The following is a 22,999-nucleotide window of genomic DNA, read 5'->3' as shown; positions in this document are numbered from 1 at the left end:
ATCACTTGATGTCAGATTCTGAGACAAACTCCAGACTTGTAGAATCACTAAGATTTATTGTACATTCAAAAATGTTGAATTTATTGCACTCTGTGCTCAGTATTTTAGAGAAACCACAGCCTGTCTCTTCAGGATTTCTCTGGTTTCACACAAGAGCTTCATAACTCCAAAGTTAAATCCATAGGGGGCATTTCGAATACCGTCACTGCAGGCTTTACGAATCTTAACTAAAGGAGCCAGATGGTAAAAACTTGTGCGGCGATAAAAAGCATCTTTTCTGGAATGTGCCCCAAACTCGACACCCCTTCAGATTTATAGCAAACAGGTGACACACATGCGTGTAGACACAACCTCTTGTTCATTTCCCCGCACCAGACTGCAATTATGTTTAATGAGAGATATTGCATCAGAAATTTGCCCTTGATCTCTCTTTTTTTTGGATTCCTGAACCTAAACAGTTCATTTACAGGGTAAACATACGGATTCTGCTTAATTCTGAATATTTTGCATGACTAAGTGCTGGTGGTCCGGCTCTGAAGCAACAGCTTGCACTCATTTGAAATGAAAGGCAACAATAAAGTGAAGGAAAGCCAGAGGAAACAACAATCTTTTCAGAGGCCACAAATGAGACCACACAGATCTTTGTGGTGACTCCCTATGTCAGAGAGATGAGTAAATTCCTGTTTTACAGCGGCCCCGTCATCAGGGCATTCAGCATCCCAATAAACTCCTCAGCTGAGCCGGCCCTACTTACAGACCAGATCTAACCTTGAGAATCCTTACATAGTGACTCACATCCATCTGCAGCACTATCTGTGAAGTTGACCCACTTATCTGGACATCTGCCCATCAGATCCAACTAAATGACTCAAAATCATTGCAGGCCATGAGCCATATCCTGCTCCTTCAAGTGGCCAGTGGCTGGTGCTAGTCTAATGATCCTCTGACTAGAGACGGCTCATGAGTAGTTCTTTAGCAGTGGCTGTGAGTCAATGTTATGCCTTGCATGCAGGCAGTGAAAATCAGTGTAAGGAATCCTCACTGTGGTGAATGCCACGGCTATGTGTAGGCAGAAATCTGATGAGATCATCAGGACCAATCATTGTGGTAATACAGTAACAAGGTCAAAGTGTCGCCATATGGAGGTACAGTCATCTACTGATTAGCACACGTGATGCGTACTGCCCGAAAGGGCTAATTAAAATAGTTTTATTGACCTGTCAAATAATCAATGTTGCTAATGTAGTGGGATGCACCCACAAATGAAGAGCACTCAATATATAGTTACAGAGACCTGCATACCAACATCCAATTCTTTATCAGTGTATAGTGGTACATTACATCTCTAGTTGATCCATTACATATTCCAAATCGCTTAAAAATCTCTCAAATGTCTATTTCAACAAACTTTCCTCTGAACAAAGTGACTTTGAGGTCAATTTATTCTTTTTTTTGTTTCATTCCAAAATGTGTCTCAGATAAGGAAACAGCCATAGTTAAAGAAAGGGCCTGAGGGGTAGGTACCTTCTGCTTCCTCCTCTGAGCTCTGTTTTCTCTTCTTCCTTGACTTTGAGTTCTTCTTCTTAATATCCTGCTGGTCCAGTATGTACAGGGTTACTGCAAAAGAGACGGGGGAAAAAAACAAAAAAACATTTATATATAAAATACTGCTTTCATTTGATATATATGTTAGAATAACATTTGTTAAATTATATGCACAATTAATTAAATCACAATTAATTGCATGTTAAGAGGTAAGATTATTTTTAAAAAATTTGACCTATATTTGATCAAATATACAGTAAAACTAATACTGTTAAATATTATTAAAATTTTAAATAAAAACTATTTTAATATATTTAAAAATGTAATTTATTCCTGTGATGCAAAGCCGAATTTCCAGCAGCCATTCCAGTCTTCAGTGTCACATGATACTTCAGAAATCATTCTAATATGCTGATTTGGTGCTCAAGTCACATTTTCATTTTATTATCAATGCTGAAAAAAGTTTGATGGTGGAAACCGTGGTAAAAAAAAAATAAAGTCATAAATTATAAAAGTCTTTACTGTCACTTTTGGTAGGTTTATGTATCCTTGCTAAATAAAAGTATTATTTCCTTTAAAAAAAAAAAAAAAATCGTACTGCCCCAAAAATTTGACTTTGACTTGCGGGGCTGTTGACAGGATGTATTCTTTGCATTTTTAAGATGCCATAAGTTTTAAAAATGTGTCTTGAGGCCTTCCGTTCCATTCAGTTGTGTTCGTGTCACTGTTTTAGAACACAAGTATGTGTCCTGTGTGAACAACTTCTTGATGGTTTGGCGAGACACACTGCCTGTAGCCTAGTTTTTTTTTACTAGATTTACTAGAGAAGATTATTTTATAATATTATTTGATTTTTAATTAACTGACAAACTCACTTTTCTTGTCATTGGTTGGCTCCAAGTGCCTCTGAATGTAGCCTTCCAGGTAGCAGCAGAACTTGGGTGAAGGAGCGAAGAAGGCGAGGCACACAGCCATAAGCTCCCAGCCTGCTGCCAGACTGCGTGGGCTGGTGTTGCCTGTGGTCTGCCTCACGAGCTGGACATAGAGCTCATCCCTCAGGCCCTGCATGCCCCAACACTTAGTGACAACAAGGAGAGCCGCATGCCGCCGGTCCAACCGTGAAGGTCGGTCTCCCATGTATGCCTGGACGAGCTTAAACATCTCGCAGGCTTCTTTGCGCACAGTGCGGTCGTTGGTCATCAGCATGGGTTTCTTGATGGAGCCGCGGTTCCATGACAGCATGTTGGCGATGGAGACTCGACGGCGGAACAGGCCCTGGGTGTGCATGTTCAAGTGCTTGCTGGCCCAGTCGGCCATGTTGGAGTCTGGGGGTGGTGGCTGACGGAGGGTGGCGTAGGATAGCTGGTAAGCCCCACCATCACCTCCCTGTAAATTGGTATCGCTGGCTATGTGGCGATGAGGGCCAAGTGAGCCCGTTCTGTTATCTACCATACCTTTCTTTCTGCTGTCCAACTGAACCTTTGGCTCCAGAGTTCCCGCCTACAGAGGAGGAGAAACACGGTAAGAACAAAGGTATTCATAAAAAATCTATTTCTCTACAGCTTCAGTTAGTTCCGACTGCCGTTTACTGAACATGACCCTCAGTTATGTTCTGCAATAATTGCAGGATCGGCACCTAAAATCGTAAATTAACACAAAAATCACAATAATCTCCATCAAACTCTATGTAAAAAAAAAAAAATCCAATCCACTATAGATGAAGTATGACCAATCGTTGACATAAAAAATCCTTCTACAGCAAGTCGTTTCTCCTTCTATGTCTCTAAAAAATAGTGCAAATCCAGCAATGGCCTCATTTTGATCCCTAGAGGAATTTTGTCCTGTAATAAGGTCCCTTATGCAGTCATTGCCTCTCTTGCTGTACTGAAAGCTGTATTCCTGTTACAAAATCTAGACACAACATGTGTGCCAACTTCACTTTTATACCAAATATAGAATATTTAGGACACTGTGGGTCAAATTTACATAATTCATAGAGGTCATTTAAGCAATACAATTAGAGATCACCTTTGTAGAAACAATGTGGTTCTATTAAAACCATATGGTTTTTAGTTTTAGTTTTAAACTTAAACTTACAGACCAGTATTATTTAAGCATTACTTATTTACCATATATATATTATTTACTAATATTTTGAATTAGCTTTTATTTTTATATTTTCAGGTTTTAATTTTAATTTTCATACAGAAAAATATCGATTTAGATTTAATGTATTTTTATTTCACATTCAGTGATTTTAGTGCTTTAGTGTTTTATTTCAAATGTTTGAGTTTGAGTTTTTTTAAGTTTAAGTTGTTCCTCTAATATTCATTTATAATTTATAATTTTATTTCAGCTTTATTTCAATTAACAAAACACAATTTTTTATATAGTTTTAGTTAACAAAAACACCACTGTTATGGATGGATTCCCTATGGTTCCCCATGACACAAGAAACAGAATCAAAACATATTTTCCGATTTTTTTCTCTGTGTATTCACTATCATCTGCCAAAGGTTTTGGGAAGCAGCACATTGAAATTGCCAGTGTGGTGAAATGGCTTATACACCAGGGAATGAGGTGATCTATGATGTCATCAGCTTATGGAACAATCCCCAGCAGGTTCCAAACCCCTATCGACTGCACTGTAGACACACAATTGGTCGGTACAGTGACCACGCCTGTCCAGGACCCAACTGTCCCGTCTGTGTCAGCGATGCTACCATATGGGCCACAGTAGCCATCCTTCCTGCTCAATAGGCGTCGTGTTTTGGAGCTCCACTACGTTCTGGCATTTCACCCATTACCCCCGCAGTTCACTGCTGGACTCGTATCAGAGGACCAGGGGTGGGGGGTAGTTGGGTGCGACGAGAGTAGATATCATCGCCTCTTTTTAAATAGGTAATAAAAACGTTTGCAACGATCAGCACCTGTAAGTCTCAAAGCCCTAAAACAATCCCTTTCATGTTTCCAGAGCTGATTGGATCGAAACCCAAGTAGTGTGTTCTTGAAAGCATTTGAGAAGTACGGTCCTCTGGGCGCCAGGCTGTTGAACAATGCAGATAGAATTCATCACTGAGGGAGGACATATTACAGCATTGCTACGGGTCAGAGCGGCAGTAACCGTTCCTTTGAGTGAAATTATTGCCCTTAACTAGAATCATGTGCAGCCGAGGAATTACCTCTAACTTGCCTGACTGCAATGTTCAATACAAAAGAGAAAGATGTTGTTATACTGCCTGTTGCCTCATTGTAATTTATGTTTTAGACTGAAATAACTAAAAGACTGATATTTTACATCACTATTATGTTATAATGGCTGGTGTAAGGTGTACACAATACTCTGTTTCTAATACAGACCACAGGAAAAAAAAATCAGACAGGCATGAAAAACTTCAACCAAAACAAAACGCTCTCCCAACAGTCCCACATAAAGATTAAACAAATACAACGTCTGGTTTTTAATGATGCTGAAACTCAAGATTGGTGGAAAAGAAGTGTGTCAGAAGTTCATTCACATATTTTCTACAAGACTGCAAATCTCTATAAAATAACAAGGGAAAAGCTACTCTCATGGAGGACGTGTAAATGTTAAGCTCATTATAAGTAAGTGATAGATTACCAGAAGATTGCCAGTAACATTCTTTTTTTTGGTTAATATTACTTAATGTATTTAAACTATAAATATACTATTATTCATTGTTAAATGTGTTATTATATGTCGTCGACATTAACATTAAAGGGATAGTTCACCTGTCTGTCTCTTTTCTATGGAACATAAAGTAACCTATTTTAATGTCTGTATTTTGTGTCTAAACAATGCAAGTCAGTGGGGTTTAAACAATGTTGTTTAAACAAAAATAGTTTAACATTCCTTTTTTTTTTTCAAATAAATGACAGAATCTTTTTTGGATAAACTATCCCTATAACCAAGGTTAATAAATGCTGCAAAAGCAGTGTTGATAGTTAGTTCATGATACCAAACTTTTTTACCAAATATTACCAATTTTTGATACCAAAATGTATCACAATATAATGTTTCATATCGTTCGGTATCGATAATTATTGACATTTTTTATAACCTTTTTATTTATTTATTTTAAAGACAAGTAGAAAAGTTTGAATTTAAACCACTGTTTTTGTTTTTTACGTTATTAAGGCAAACAACAAATCTACTGGATCTTTTTTCTTTACTGGATCTCTTATCGCTGTGTTGTAACAGTGTCACATAATCAAGATCGGCTCGCGCTGCACTGACATTGGACTCCAAACTGATAAACGGTCCGGAAAGCACAAAATAATGATAGCGCCGTTTCATTCTGCTTTCACTACGTTTGCCATTTGATGTTGGGCAACGTTGTGGTGGTCGCGTCAGTGATACGCGCGCATTTCAATGAAAATATCGATCACTATATCGAACATTTTTTATATCGTTACAGACAATGGTGTACCGTTGATAAATACCGATACCGTTTTATCGCCCAGCCCTAACCATACTAATGTTAACGAATTGAACTTTATTGTAGTGTTACCAAGTCGTTTCTACCAGATAAACAATTAAACTGAACATTTCTATGTTGTACCTGTGAGGGGGGTCCAGCAGTCTCAGGTGAGGACAAAGTCAAACTCTTCTCAAGCGTGTCCACCTTTTCATAAGTCCGCTTCTGCCGTCCTGGAATCTCCAGAGATGTGAAGGCCAAACTGGGATGGTTACTTGTCCTGCTTTGTGACCTGCTGCAAGATGCAACGTCCTCCCTGGAGGAGCACCGACCCACGCTGTGTGTGCGCTGCGAGGAAGAGTTCTCAGACATCTCAGAATCCAGACTAGCTTTGGTCTCCCGCATGGTGTTTGAGCGACTGACCACCTCCCTCATCTCTTCCATTAGGCGCTCGTTCAGGGCTGTAAGTTCCCCAGTGCTGCCCACAGACCCGGGTCGGCCCTGGGCTCCAGCACCTATCCTCCTCCTGCTTTTCCTCCGGAGACTGGGAGACGAGCCGGTTGAGTAACCTGAGTCCTGGTAGCTAACGGCGGGAGGCGGTGGTGTGGAATAGTCCTGAGATCCTTGGCTGCCCTGCCGGCTGTGGTGCACTTCCATAGCTCTGAGCACACTCACTTCTAGGATCCTCCATGACTGCTTCTTCTCCAGGCTGGTGGGCTCCTTCTGAAGTCCCCTTGTTGGGAGAAGCAGAGACTCGGATGCTGAGGTCGGAGAAGGGCTGGGAGAGGGGACAGGTGAGGTGGAAAGGAGCCCTTGTTTGGGATCAACATTCACCATGTGCTTGATACACTCCAAGCCTGCTGGACTATAGTCTGAAGGGTTCCTCTTGTGTCTGGATCCAGTGTGAGACTGAACCGGGTGCTGGAGGAGTTTCATCTTTTGAAGGCTGTGATTGTGTCTGGATAGGCCATTGTGTAGGTGAGCACCTTCAACCTCCATATCTACTGGAGGCTCGTCATAAATGGGGCAATCGGATGATGGATCGTCATAGAAACTTGCAGTTGCTCCATATTGAGGAGATACTGGCCTAAGTGAGCTGGACTGTGGTCTTAGAGACGCTGTAGAGTCCCCAGAGGTCACAAGGCAGAAGCTGCCATTGCTCGCCTTCCTCAAGTGGTGAGCCTGCTTCGAGTCCGCTGCTATTTTTCCTCCTGGTGTGGTTTTGTAAGCCTGTGGGGACAGCATGTAGCCTGAAACAGATTTGACGCTGCCAGGATTGAGTGTGCAGGCACTATGGTCACTGGCTTTGCTCTGGGGGAGATGAAGGGAAGCAGCTCCGTTGGTTCCTCTTGTCTGGCTTCTGCCAATGCTGCTGACCTTTACCAACATGGCGGCTTTGGACCCAGGTGAGGGCTGCCACCTCTGAGATGTGTCTCTTTGCTCTTGCCTGTAAAAAGTAAAAGAAATGCATTTAAGTTAGATAAATTAGAAAATAAGAACAAAAAATAAGAAAAGAATTTGTAAAACACCAGAAGGCAAAACAAATCTACAAAAGGAGAAGCCGTAAAAGCAAGTACAAGTAACTTTGTTAAAAAGCTAACCTATGAAGCCAAAACCAATCATCTTTATGACGCCTTTAACAAGTCCAAAACAGCAATCTCCATGGCTGTCTTTATCATCCAGACAAGTCTAGCTAAATTCTCAGCAATTTAGGGAAACTAAGGGTCTGTGAAGAGTATAAAATGTCTATTTAAACATCCATAATGCCATTGTCAGGAAAACAAAACCATGATTGTTCAACTGAAATAGATTTTAAAACACTACAATGTTGGAGTGTAAAACAGTTTTGTGGTGAAAATGAATGTGGTTCCCTGAATTGTTCTTATTCAAAAGTTTGCCTACAACATGTTATTGTCACTAAACCAATCTGCTTCTGTTTGTAAACCCAACAACTCACACAGCTTCAGTACTCCTAGACAGTGTTTCATTCTGAAGACAAAAGATCTAATCTGTTCACATCAGCCAGACTAATCATTTAGACACAAATGTACTTGCACTATTCCCAACAGAATATTTTCTGGCCTCATAAATCTTCAGTATTTGTTAATTTACTCAATCTCCAAAATGAAACAATATGCATTATCATAGTAATTTCTGATAAAATGTTAGAAAGTACAGAGTGAAAACACAAAATAAGTGATAGGTCTTTAAAAAAGAAAGTTAACAACTTGCAGATAATCCCTAATCGTACAAAACGAAAAATCAAAGCAAAGAGAGTAGTAAATACTAAATTTACCGTTTATGTGTGAGGAGATGAACGCCTGTCCTGTACTGAAAGAAATCTATAAGGGATATGCTTTCACAGAGCTTTTATGTACACAACTGGATACCACACTAAAAAACCCCCAAGAAATCCTCTGATAAAAACTGCTCAGGCGACCGTCTCTGGGGATTTTTAATGAGTCACTTGTCAAATGAAGCTCTGGTCCTGCTTCCTCTTACACCGCTACCGCTTCCATAAACACAAACAAAACAGACCTACCCTATCAAAGAAAGAAGGTAAGAGATAAGAGTTATGTCCGACTGTAGGTAAACACTTATTTAACAATTACATTGACTATGATAATCCACTGTTGCATTTTGAAACAGCACAGGATTCATTGCTGTGGAGGAAGCACTTCCCTTCTCTTCTATTCGCTGAGGCATTTTCTCTCATTAGAATTGTTCCCTTTTCTTCTCAAATCATTTCTCACATTTTTGAAGATAAACAGCCGTTTGAAATGCCAGACAGGTACAGCATATAGGAAGACTGGAAGTCAGCCATCTGGCAGAGCCCCAAGGCAATTGTAAAGACTGTCAGACGTGACAACACAACCATCAACAATGTTCAAAGTCCGTCACACTGATAGAAAGACTTGACACTTGAATCACAGAGTGTGAATGTTTAGATGGTGTTGGTTTTCTCAAGGTAGTGACGGAGGGGGCATTGCTGTATAAGTGTTACCAACCAAAGAGAAGACTGTAAAAAAGTAGCTGCTCTTTCCTGTGAAATTCAGCCTTCTGTGTCAGAAATGACACAATGACATAACATCCTCACAGGGTCACTTTAACAATAAGGCAAAGTGATAGAGTATGATTTCAGTTTGCTTAAATGTTGGGAAAACAATGCTAGAAATGATCTGTAATGTAGAGTTGAGTCTCCAATGTGACACTGAACATCCCGGAGAGATGTTTGTGTAGGCCCACAGATTAAACATGCTGTTGTTATACGAGTTCTGCCGATGTGAGAAAGCAGGCAGCTCAATTTCCTGTCACAGGGAATGACTAGTAAAAAGCTCAAAGGACAGACTACACAGCACAAAGAGGAAATACTAATGCAGATATAAATATAGCGCCAGATTTACTGCTGGACTTATGAAACGTTACTCAGAAAGGCAAATGGCAATGTACCTTCAAAAGTTTGGGGTCTGTACGATTTGTACGAAACTGTAATATTGTGAATTATAATTAGAATGTAAAATAACATTTTCTATTTTAATATATTTTAAAATTGTCATTTATCCCTGTGATCTCAAGAAACATTTCTTATTATCAATGCTGAAATCAGTTGTGCCATTTTTATTTTAGATTTTATGATTATACAATTTGTTTTCAGGATTTCTTGATGAACAGAAAATTCAAAGAAACAACATTTATTTGAAATAGAAATCTTTTGTAACATTAAAAATTTCTTTACTGTCACTTTTGATCAATTTAATGCATCCTTTCTGAATAAAAATCTTTCTTTCTTTCTTTCTTTTTTTAAATCTGACAGACAGTTTTACAACAGTAAAACTCAAAACCTGTTTAAACATGTCCCCAAACAAAAGTAAGTTTATACAGTGCCTTGAAGCCTTTGGGTGAAACTAGACACATATTGGTAACACCCTCTGAAATTTAAATACAGATGACAAAGAGGCCCCGAACAAATTAGTAGTTACCCAAATAGTTATCCATCAATTTCAAAAGGAAAAACAACAAGAAATGTCATCTATTTTTGACATCTGAACATATCTAATGTCGGCAGAATAACTTTATACAGCGTTATTCTGCCGAAATACCTAAATTCAGTCTGACTTTTGGATTGTTTGCTTTCTGAAAAATGACAAAATCAATAGGATATTTCTCTTTACTTATATCAATACAAGTGAATGAATTACTACAGCAACCAAGACTTGTTGTCCCTGACGCTAAAGCATGGCACCAACACATGACGTGTTTTCAACTGTATTTATACATACCCCCGGTAAAAACGTACTGTGTGACTGACCATGAAAGTGCAGAAGAACAAAAACTAGTCAAATAAGAGCGGAAGAGAGAAACTGAGAAAGTGAGAGATTAGTCATGGGAGGCTGCTTTGGTTGGTATTAGAAACAACGTTGGCATTCCTTCCACTGATCACTCAAAGGCGCCGGGATTGTTTAAATAGCAGGACAATGCATGGTTGTTAAGCGTCATGGCAATGGTTCTCTTACCCTAATGTTTCATAATAAGATCCTTGTGGGCAGGGAGTGTGGTTGCTAGTGCTACCAAGTAGACTGATGAAAGACAACCTAGCATTTTTTTTTTGTTTGTTGGCAAGTTAATTTCGATTTTATTGATTATCCATTGATTATACCAAATTCCATGTGTACATTATGACAATTCATAGATGAATAGAGTTCATTCACACATTTTATTACAGTCTTTGTGTAAAAGAGGTTAGCATGACTAAAAAGCAAGATAAGATTCTGTAGAGCCACTCTGGCTCTAATTTAATTTGGCAGTGAGGAAAATAAGGTTATAGTCAGGGAGGACCTATTTGTCCTAAGCCGTCTGGTGTCTAAGGCCCTGTTTACTCCTGGTATTAAGAGGTGTTTTCATTGATCGGATCACTTGTGGACAACGCTAAATACAGGTGTAAACAGGGTCTAAATCGTTTTGAGCTTGTCCACTTCGAAACACATTCGACCGGATTGCTTTCGTAGTGTAGACGCTCATGTGGTTGAACAGCCACAAAAGACCGCCTACTCTCGACCTACTGACGTAATGCATAAACATTATGGGAAGCGCAATAGCCAGACAGGATTTAAACTTTGTCAACTGAAGACTCAAGTTTGGTTTGAAGACGAAAAACGTACCAAGGACAATGTTCTCTCACCATTGCTGATTTTTAACATGCACTCATAGCGTTCAGCATAGTCTTGTCGCTGTCAGGGCAGAAATGAATGCTGCTGCTCTCTGTATGTTTTCCGTCACCTTCCGTTCATATGTAAATTGTGCGAGCTTATTTCATCCAGTAGATCGAAAGATCTAAAAAAGCCCATACAGGACAGAAGTGTTCGAATGTGGATAAAAGAGATGGATTGAAAAACACCAGGTGTAAACGGGAATGTGTCTCCCTCATCTACTTGTGATTCGATCAAACAAAACGCATCTTAATACCAGGTGTAAACAGGGACTAACAGTCAAAACAGAGGTGAGATATTAGGATGTGTGTGGAAATGTATCTAACCTCATTATTTTATGAATGCATTGGACTTTCCATGAGTGTCGGAAAACATAATCAAGACAATGTATCCAAAACTCTTCCCCAACTAAAGAGGGAAACTGAAATAATGGGCTATTTTCATCGTAAGGACAGGAAGAGGAAATGTGGTCTATAGCGAAAAACCTAAAACATGACTCATAGTTGATAATCATCTTCAACAGATGTGAAAGTCTTGGCAACATTAACATACACTCATATACACTACCGCTCAAAAGTTTGTGGTCTGTGTACGGTACTTTTATTTTAATGTTTTTGATATAAGTCTCTTACAGGGGCGGTTTCTTCATTAGGGCGATTGGGCGACGCACCACCAAAGTGTGAAAGGGACTTTTTCAATCACATTCACAATCTCATTCAATCACAGAGTTACACTAGCCGTCACTGTATGTTCTGCCTCTGGATATAGTCCAATCAGTGTCATGTCACGTTCTGTGGAGTACCGCCTCTTTTTGGGCGATTTCACTCTGGCTGAGAATCGCCCAGAGTGTTCCCATAGACTTACATTCAAAGATGTTTTTTTTCGTACTGCAGGCACTGCAATGCATTCTCTATGGGTTCCGGGAGGGCTCGCACTAACGTGCGTACGTCATCATACGTATCCTTAACTTGTGCAGCGATTGGTGGGAACAAACATACACTATTAAAAATCTTTAAGATTAAAGGTATAGCGGAGGATTTTCTTTTTCCGGGTGGATCATCAAGACTATTGGTCCTCCTAAGTGTCAATCATTCTGGTGATATGTTTACGTAAGGCCGTCGTACGTGCTCGTGCACACGATTCACACGATGGCGTGCGCTCAAAACACAGGTTGGGCTTCCCACTGATGCCTCAGTCGCGAAGTTTCTACTTGACAGGTAAAGTTTGGCATGCTATTTGGAGAAATCCATTTAAAATCACTGCTAGTAAAAGTTAATGTAAGCTATGATTAGCTCGTGCACACGTTTAATAGGCGTTCCCTCTTGGGAGCAGGTAGAGTGTTGCGCATGTGCATTTTTTCAAAAAGTGGAGAGGGCGGTTCTTTTCTAAAATTCGTGAAAATCCTCCGCTATACCTTTAAGTGACAAATAATATTTGAAAACCATTTTGAATTTGAACAACAAGAAAAAATGAAACACTACTTTAATATCTTTATCAAATGTGATTAAAAAAAATAAAAATAAAAAAGAGAACGAGAGCGAGAGAGACTGTTGGGACATCTCGCGAGTTGAGGCCAGTTGAACTTGAACAACGTCATGGCGAACGCAGTTAATTCTATCGTGTCATTAAATTTTCTATCACTTTGCTACTTTGAAAGAGAGAAGAGCAAAATTTCAGTATAAGTAAGCAGTGTATTAAGCGAGTAATGTGATGTAAGCAGTGTAAGAATAGTGAGTAGTGTAAATAGTGAGTAATGTGCAGGGTTCGTTCGGGTGCTTGAAATCCTTGAAAGTGCTTGAATTTTGATGTGTTTAAGGTTTGAAAAGTGCTTAAATTTTGGATAAAATGCTTGAAAATGTAACTATATTTCTTTCACAACAAATATTTATCTGACGGAATAGTTCGTTTATTAAATGGAGAAATAAAATGTAGCCCTTCAGATTCAGAGCGATTTGCGATTTGCTGGCCAGAGCAAGTAGTGTAAATAGTGAGTTATGTGATTTCAGTTGTTTCTTATTAAACTGAAATTGGAGTAAACGTTTTTGGAAATTCGCATCCTGGCTGGGCTTTGTTTGAATTGATTTTGACTTGCTGCTGAATTGTTAACACTCATATAGAAACAAACAAGGAGATTTATTGTAAGAGTCACTTTATTTTTCATTAATATTAAAGTAGTGAAGTTGCCTTTACATGCTTAAGCTGTTAATTTATCCATTGCATGGGTGGACCTTATCCTTATCAATCATCCTTTGCCCCCCCTGAGAGATTTTGCAGGAGCCGCCACTGGTCTCTTATGCTCATCATTAAAGCATGCCTTTGCTTGATTAAAAATGCAATTAATAAGTGATAAGTAATTTATTACCAATTAAAATCACTGTTTTCTATTTGAATATAGCCTATATTTAAAATGTAATATATTCCTGTAGTGGCAAAGCTGAATTTTCAGCATCATTACTCCAGTATTCAGTTTCACATTGTAACGATCACCAGTGAGAGTGCCCGGGATAATCAGAGGGCACTCCAACCTGGACAATCACCACACATCCTCCATTCCTCATAATCCTTTGCCCAGACCATCATCCATTATCACATTCACCTGTGTCTCATTATCCTGTTTAGCTCACACTATAAGCCTGGTTCATTCTGTTGTCTCTGTGAAGTCTTGAATGTGTCTCGCTGCATTTTTGAGCATGTTTGTATCCTGTTTCTCCCGTGATTTTCCTCTTGATTCTCCGCCTGTTCCCTCGGATTTCTCTCTTTGCCTCAACCCTGATCTGTTATTGTTTGTTTGTGTATGACCCTTGCCTGTTATGTGGATTACGTCTTTGATTACCCTGTTCAATAAATACTGCATTTGGATCCTCAACCTTTGTGTCTCAGAGCAGTACTTGACACACATGATCCTTCAGAAATCATTCTGATTTGCTGTTCAAAAAATATTTCTTCTTATAATCAATGTTTAAAACAGTTATGCTGCTAAGCATTGTGGAAACCGTATTTTTTTCAGAGTTCTTGGATGAATAGAGTTTAAAAGAATAGAAATCTTTCATAACATATATGTCTTCACTGTCACTACTGATCAATTTAATGAGTAAAAGTATTAAAATCTTGGTGACCCTAAACTTGTGAATGGTAATGAGTGTAGTGGAGATAACATTCTCTCCATTCCACATGTATTAATTCATCAACACTGAAAATTATTTGTTTTTCAATATTTGCTCAATGAAGCAAATGAAGGTCTCTTGAGGACTCAGCTGTTTGCAGACAGCTGAACACCTCTCACTACTGAGCCAGTGAGTCTAGCTTCTTCACATACCGCACACGTGACCGGCCCATCCTCTCCCTCCACACCCTGCTCTCAAAAGACTTGAGAACAACTTAAGCAGATAATTCAAATTATTAAGAGCAATAAAGCCTGACCACAAACAGGGTGGGAATGACTAAGGGCACTACAACTACAAAATAAATGATTTATTGGTTATGCCCAATTACGGTTCTTATTTTTGACTTTCTAAAACTAGCATATTGTATGTTTCACACCGAGCTTGTGGTGTATATGTACATTCGGGTGTCTGTAACCCCCGGAAAAGGCAGTCAGAGGGGGACCGGCTCGGCATATGGACAATGAGATGGCTCTGGAATCTCAGCACTAATCTACATCTGTTGATATGAAATTAGATAGCATGAGAATGCACGGCTCTGGTTACAGCTATAAAAACTACTAATTCCCTCACGAACAGTGAGGATATTGTACAGAGAATAAGGCATATACTACAGTGTGACCAAAACATGTTGACAATTAGTTTCAAATACTTATTTTCTAAGAGAGATGATTGTGGTTACGGGTGAAAAATTAGGTCCCAACAACTAGAGTAGCAGTTCTGGTCAACTACATAAATACATAAAGAATCATAAAGATAAAAAAAAATAACTTTCAAGCGGAACCAGCGGATCAAGGCAGCAATCTGTTCTCAATGTATTTTAAGCAACACCAAAGGCACGACTAAAATAAAACAAAACAGGCGAAATTGCTCTACTTTCATAGACGATCTGTGTTAGGTCACTAATCTAGTTTTCAGAGAAAAGGACTGAGGTAACAAAACGTGCGTGACAGGCTGCGCAAAAGATTTAAGAAATCTCTTTACAGTTTAATGTTTATGACCATTTAAAGGTAAAAGCATGAGAAAGGCCAAATGATTTCTGAAATATGAGATGCCCCTTTAGCAATACTCCCTAAGGATATTAATGGTGACCTTTTCACTCCAAACATGATAACATTAGATAACATTATATTAGCCTATAAAAAGACCAAGTAATTCATTTAAAATGTCTTTTGCAATCTCACCTATTTATTAACTCCCAGATATTCCCCAACTCAAACAAATCTTGTGACCATGACACAAGTGAAAGTAAGCACACAAGACCGGCAAAAAGGAGTGTTGCTTCTCTTACAGCTTTCACTTTTGGTATCTAACCAAGCCGTTACACAGCGGTTTTCAGGCCCTTCTGAGAAATCCCCATAAATACCAAAATCATAAAGACATGTTATCTAAGCTATGACATGCAACATTGCCGTAGTTAGTTATCATTAACTCCATCCCTGAATCATGCCATAAAAAGACTTCTGTCTTTAACTCTATATATCAATGCATATTATTCAGATCTGTCTCAACTCCTTCAAAAGAAAGTTTACAAAATCATTTGTCCACAAAGAGAAGGTTGTATTAGGCTGTTAATTTAATGTCTTAGATCCCACTCCAGTTCATTCTATGGGAAACCCTAACAGCTGGTCCTCAGGGATTTGCGTGCTTAACTAAAACCCTTGTCCTCCTATAGCAGCCACTCTGCCTGGGGTCCGTCTGCAGGACAAAAGAATTTCGTGACCCCTTCACAACTTCCCCAGGTCATCCCTGGGTTACGTTACACCATTGCGTCACACGGCAAAGGAAGCGCAGAGGTGTGCTCTAATCTCCAATCTTCTCGCCATGGTAACCTACTAAACGGCTGAATGCTAGATAACACACAGACATTGTTGAATTAACTCTTGTGATCTCTAGCGCAGATGTGGACAAAGTAAGCTTCCTTTTTCTCGACACTTAATAACTTTCACAGAAATACCCCCGTCCCTGCCACCTATCCATCATTTAAACAGGATCACATTGTATGTGTGTGCCAGTGTATTAGTGTTTGTTTACAGGGATTTGGTTAGCATGTTTACAGAATTCTCTGACTAGGGTCAAGCTCTGCTTGCCCATACCACGACTGTGTCCTGGAGGGGTGGGTGTGATGACTACCAGATTTAGCACTTTGTTCATCAATCAGGGGAAGCTGATTGTCCCAAACACACCATATGATAACACAGATGGTTCTGTTTAGATCATTGTCAGGCTGATATTTTATGACCACTCCCTAGCTTTTATTTTTAGACGGACAAACAAATGAAATCGTTATTGGAGACTTGTTCCTCTTGATGTATGAAACAATAACAAACAACATGTCACAACAGGACAATAATAATTATACATCAATTCAGCAAAAGAACCTTTCTTCATTCTGGTGTAAGCACACAAGGGACAGTAAGAGCCAAAATAGCCTCTTTCTATGGGTGAAATATCTAAACTAGAATTTGATACTGAAATTTAAATGAAAGACGGTATATTTAAATATAAAAACAGTTATATTAAAAACTTAATCGGAATATTAAAAAAGCACATTAAAATTGCCACAATATTCATAACGCAGCTTCATTTTATGTCGTCATAAAAATCATCACAAATACTCCGATTTTTTTTTAAATCTTAGGCTCACCAAGGATGCATTTATTTGATCAAAACTACAGTAAAAATTATATTGTTAAATAACACTTTTTTAATTTTTATATATTTAAAATGTAACTTTTGAACAGTAGGGTATATCATGAATATTCAAAATATCTCCCAGCCCTACTCACAACCCACAAGTTATTGGAAAACAACTAAGATATTATCACACTTCTAAATTAGGCACAATGCACTCATGAAGCTATAGCTATGGTCTCTGATTCTCTCGCACACAGCTGTCTATTGTTTTGTACATCGTATGACCTTTGAAAAATGTGAGTCATCCGTTAGGAGGCTTAGACGTGTGGGGTTCCTGAGAGAGCAATACTGTTGCTTGTGAGGTTAGAAACAAATTGAAGGCCAGGCGGTGGGAGATGAGTGGTTTGTTGCCCTTCTAGTTTTACCTAAAGGTCAAAAATGTGTTGCCCTTCTAGTTTTACAAAAAGGTTAAAAAATGTTGGGCCTCCCAGAGACAGCAGTCATGCGTGTCTAAAGCGAAGACAGAGGACAGCTCTTCATAACACTCATCAAGTAGCTTGGGCCACATGTAGCCACAATATTTCAAAATCCTCCCAAGCTTCAGTGGGATCCAACTGTTAAGATATTGGAGTCCATTAACTCTTTTTCCATGGGTGGATTTAAAAGAACGAGGGCCCTGCACAACATTTCCCTGAAATAGAAAGAACCGCTGTATATGCTGGATAATGTATACCGTGGCTTCAAGAGAGCTTTTTTTGCGGGAAAAAGGGAAAGTCCAGTCACGTTCGAACCACAATGGTTTGGCTCTCCCTGGGCCCCGACCCCAGCAGCTTTCATCTGGTGGGGCCCAGAGATTGTTTTAGGAAAGAATGAATGGCCTAAGTATTGTAGTTCAGTAAAGCATAAGGCACTGAAATAACAGAGACATAGCCCAGTGCCAGGTGAAAAAGAGCTGGCATGACTGGAATCTGGTTATGAAGGTGACAATGGGTCTGGAAGAAACAAGCAAACTCTCATAAAGCGCTCCATAGTAAGGGTTATGAGGAAATATCAACTTTTCACATTTGGCAGCAATTTATCTAAATTACTTCCTTATGAGTACATGATAAACAAAAACGAGTACAAGTTAAGCTCCATCGACAGCATTTGTGGCATAGTGTTGAACAAAAATGCATTTCCACTTGTGCCTCCTTTTGGGTTACAGTGAGAAACTTTCAATGGAAGTGAATGAGGCCAATCTGTAAACTTAACTCTGTCGCCATGACAATATAACCATAAAACTCTAACAACTGCAAAAAATTATTTAAAGGGACAGTTCACCCAAAAATGGGCGGTTTAATACAAATTTTCTGAAGAGAAACCGATTTAATTTAGGCTTTTATTCACATATAAACATTCATCAATTCACACATCAGTTATAATAAACGGAAGCTCAAGCATGCATGCTTGATGTGCGAGAACCAATGAGGTCTATTCTCCTGTTACGCAACACGTTTGAGCTTCTGCAAGAGGTTTGTTCTTGCGCTTCAAGCAGGCTTCTGTTTTTGTTTTCTGATCAATGTTTATATGTAAATAAAAGCCTAAATTCAATCTGTTCATCATATAAAGCGATCGTGTATCTTCAGAAAATTTTGATTTAACCGCTCAATTCAGATTCGTTTTACTATCTCTTTATGAACTTTTTGAAGCGTCAAAAGTAGTTGCGTAGACTGTCAAATGGAGAGTGCAGAACTCGCTCAGATTTTATTAAAAATATCTTCATTTGTGTTTTCGAAGATGAACGAAAGTCTTACGGGTTTGGAATAACATGAGGGTGAGTAAATGATGACAGAATTTTCATTTTTGGGTGAACTAACCCTTTAAACAGCTTTACAGCTCAAGTTTTAACAGAAGAATTAATGCAAGTACTTTTATAAATTGTTTCACATTTCTGCTTTTAAATCCAACAAAAATTGGCCCCATTCATTTCCACTAAGTGCCTCAATGTAACCTTGATTCTAGCTTTTTCTAAAGAAAACGAGGGACAAGTCACAATTAATTTTTTGTGGTTATCATTATATTATGCCACAAGTGCTGCCAGTTGAGCGTAACTTGTACTGAACCCAGAATATTCCTTTAAAGTCAGGGAAAATGAGAGTGATATTCCAGCAGTCGAAGATAATTGGTCTCTGGTTACGGCCAGTTATTTCTAAGGAACTATAACGACTAGACTCAAGATAACATGCAGAAAAAGCCCAGAGGCCTACCTGAGAGAGTCTTTGCTGCTGTCTGGGCCATGGATGTCTGGCTTCTGTCTGTTGTCCATTTCTTGTTGTTTAGGCTCTTTGTCGGCACATTCTGGCTCTTTAGTGTAGGGCTCCATGGGTGGTAGAGGGGTGCATCTATCTTGACTCCCCATGGACTGATTACTATGTTTCCTTTCTTTAGTACCCCCATCAGTCTTGCGCTCGGATGCCGTGTTGCGTTTCATGGCCTGGAGCTGAGACAGAGGGACAATATCTGCACCTTGCGGCCTGTGCCACACGGTGATCCGGCCGGCAGAGTTGTAGTAGTAGAACCTGCTGCTCTGGGGGTCAAAAAGCTCCCACCACTGGTTACCATCAGCCTGGCGGACAGGCACGTCGGTGGGAGGGTCCCAACCACACTCTCCTGTGGCCAGATTCACGTACATGCGCTCTTGTGAACGAGGCTCCAAGATTTCCACCCAATCAGCGCTGAGAACACAAAAATAGAGAGCATTATCACCATTCAAATCGTATATAAATTGATCATATTTATTATACTAAGAACAAACATAACACATTTATTGACATAAGATTGACTGTGATTCTTTTCCGAACAAAAGCTGGTATATTGGAATCCTAGTAAATTAAAATCAAATTAACTCAAAATGGCACAGATGTGCTCTGTTATAAATTAGAGGCTGCGCTTCATGGTCAATCTCTTAAGTGTAATCTGACGGATCTGTTATCAAGGGAATTAGGCCAAAGCCAGAGAGATTCACCATGTGTGAGAGTGCATGCACAGAAACGCTGTCTCAGCGCACCCATAATCCTATCAGCAGATACAGCCACGGACGAGGAAACAAAGTTGTGAGCTGGAAAGCATTCACATATATTTCCATACACACATGCACACTGGTCACTGCAAGACAAGTCTGGTCTCCCATCTGGTCACAGGTGCGCTTGTCGTGGTCTGAAAAGCTCTCTAAGTCATCTTAGTGTGTCATGTGACTGCTAAAATATTTATAGATGACAGGATTTGAAAGAAAGGGCGAGACTAAAGACAACGCAATCATCTTGGAATCACATGTGCAGACACTGTGGAAAGTTCAACCATGTTTGACATTACAATAAAATCTGAACTGAGCATGGTGACTACCATGAGAGTAAGAGGAATAAGTCTGGAAATGTATCCTTTTTATAAATGCATATTATTGATCTTATTGTGAACGATTCACCTATGCACATTTTTGACCATACCAGACTTCATTTTGTCCTCACAAACCCCATACAATCAACACCTGATGCATAGAACCACTCGGATGTTCAATGTCACAATATGTAAGAAACGATCTGTTGCTACTTCCGTTACATTGCGACTTTAAAGCCAACAAATACAATTCTGAACCCAAATAAATGTACTACTACATTTTACAATACGACTCAAAACTTTTCACCTGCGTCTAGGACACCGAATGGGGAAAGTGACATCGGATGGGGACCTAAACAACAACAAAAAAAATTGAATGCAGCTAATTTGGGTCATGATAACCCTCTGAGAAACCTATTATGTTTCTTTTGATCTAGTTTCATAATGCAGAGAGTCTTTAGTGTGCTAATTTAAGCCATCATGTGGTAGCTCAGACTATCTGTCACAGGCGGCGGGATTGCTTCTTTAGGCCACCCAAACCAGCGAAGGGCTCAATATGACTCATTCCGAGAGAGTCATGGAGAGTGTGGTTTAAACCTTCGTAAAATAAACAAACACTTACACACTAGAATAAAACGCAAGACGATATGAATATGAACATTCAGATGTCTAGACATGTAGACACAGCTACTGTGAATTATCCTTTCGAGTTTCGATTCATCTTCAGCTGTTTAGAATGGTCTGATGATGCTCCAGTGAGGCATGTCAATGTTAGCCAGCTTCTGTGCCACAACAAGTGTGCTCTTTCTCTCCTGCCACGTGCCCTCTATACCACTGGTTGGACAGTGAAGAGTGTGTTTGTGAGTTGTCACGTCCATATGTCCATTTGTTCCCTGGGCTTCAACCCAAGCTGTGGCTAAGGATCAGAAATAGTCAGCCCACCTGTTCAAAGGTGCTTGAAATGTAACATAAGTAGTCCAACTGTCTTTATTGTTCTACTCCTTACATTTGAGAAAAAAAGCAAATACCAAATCTGTTAATATATCATTGCATCTTAATAAAAACAAATGTAGATATACAGAGGCCAAGAGAGACTAATATACAGCTGGTGCCAGGTAAGCTGGGAAACACAAACCAAAACAACAGAACTCAGCAAAGACATACTGGGGCACCATCTGTCGCCGACATACCATTCAGCTCATTTTACCTTCATTAACACCGTTAAATATTTGAGCTTTGCCTTGAGAGAAACAGCAACTGACCTAAGGAAAAGCACTGATTTTATGTCAATGCATGTGCAAGTGTGTGCACATTTGTCAGTTTGACCAAATTTATTATGGGTAAGGTTGGCAATGTTACTGCTCATAAAGAATCCTGTCCTGTAGAATGTATTCTGCACAAACTGTTTCTCGCTACTAGATCAAGAGCTTTATGGGTGGGAGCCGTGTAATTGAAGAGCAGTTAAACTGGAGGCCTTTTGTGTGCTGAACTCCACCCACTTTTTTCTCACTCGTTCAAGCAGCCTCAAGAAAGGCATGCAGTCTCTGCAACAGAATCCTTATGACTAAATCAAGTTCAAATGTTTGGCATTATATTATCAAGAAAACAGATTTGTGTACATGTGAAAAAATAAAAAGGAAATAATGTGAAAAGTTGCATAAGAAAGCATGAGGTATTTAGGTTGACCACCAAGACCACTGTAAAATCACATTGGCATTTGTTTGAGAGGTCTCATTGGGGTATTTCCTGGGTAAATACCCAAGCACATTAGTAAAGCGATGAGAGTTTTGTTGACAAGCATAGAGAAAACTCTCCATCCTTTAATAAACATAAGATCATAGATTAGAATCGAAACTCTAGAATTAATAATAGAAAGAAATTAATGCTGTTAGATATTCTTTTTCACATTATAAAAAATCCTTTCGTGTAATAATCAAGTAGGTATCCTGAACCTTCATGTGTGTAATAAATGTAGCCTATCATATCTTTTTAAGGCGCACTGTGCCTTTATCCCCTCCTGGTTCTGCTAAGGCTATTCTCTGCAAGTAGTGCTTCACAGGCACTAGAAATATATCAGTTTAAATACGCCACTAAAAGCAGGCAGCATACAAGAATGCATCATACTAAGACCTTCACCCTTTTCTTGTGTTTAGCTCTGTATAACAAAAAAAAATATTTTTAGAAAGTGTCTAAAAATATGTCAAATCATTTCCTCAAATATATAAAACAATGAAATTATTTTTCAAATTCTTGAAGTCTAGGAATCTGCACCATTGTTTAAAAATAGCTAGTAAAATGGCTGGTCTCCAAGCACTGAAAAAACAACGACATAATGGACTAAATCCATTGTTCCAAAATGAGGCCAAAAGCCGTTTTTATTCAGTGCTTTTTTTGGGAGCGCAATTTTGAAATTCCACCTTAGGTGTTTCTGATTTAGACTACCCGAGATCACTCTGAAAGAACGGAAAAAATGCAACAAATTTAACAATAATTATCAGTACCAAAGTCTCTTAGCTGCCATTTACTCATCAAAAAGCTGAATTCCACACAAAAAATAACATATTCTGAGTTTGACACTTGACAAACATTTGCCACACCAAGCCAACATGTTTAAAAACAGAACCTGCCTTTGACTTGG

At 39.1% G+C, this 22,999-nt stretch overlaps 1 protein-coding gene across 1 annotated transcript in view; it reads right to left on the bottom strand.

Annotated features, from left to right (window-relative positions):
* The window catches only part of arhgap46a (Rho GTPase activating protein 46a), a 34,636-nt gene that overhangs the window by 4,421 nt on the left and 7,216 nt on the right, over positions 1 to 22,999 (bottom strand). The window contains exons 2-5 of the mRNA XM_079857963.1: positions 19,236 to 19,703; positions 6,129 to 7,431; positions 2,421 to 3,045; positions 1,525 to 1,617 (exon numbers count right to left, since the gene is read on the bottom strand). Coding sequence (XP_079714089.1) covers positions 1,525 to 1,617; positions 2,421 to 3,045; positions 6,129 to 7,431; positions 19,236 to 19,703 — 2,489 coding nt within the window. The remainder of the gene's footprint in view (positions 1 to 1,524; positions 1,618 to 2,420; positions 3,046 to 6,128; positions 7,432 to 19,235; positions 19,704 to 22,999) is intronic.

The sequence above is a fragment of the Squalius cephalus genome (assembly GCF_949319135.1).
Source record: "Squalius cephalus genome assembly, chromosome: 22".
In the NCBI taxonomy this organism is placed as follows: domain Eukaryota; kingdom Metazoa; phylum Chordata; class Actinopteri; order Cypriniformes; family Leuciscidae; genus Squalius; species Squalius cephalus.
This window is presented reverse-complemented; position numbering and strand designations above follow the sequence as displayed.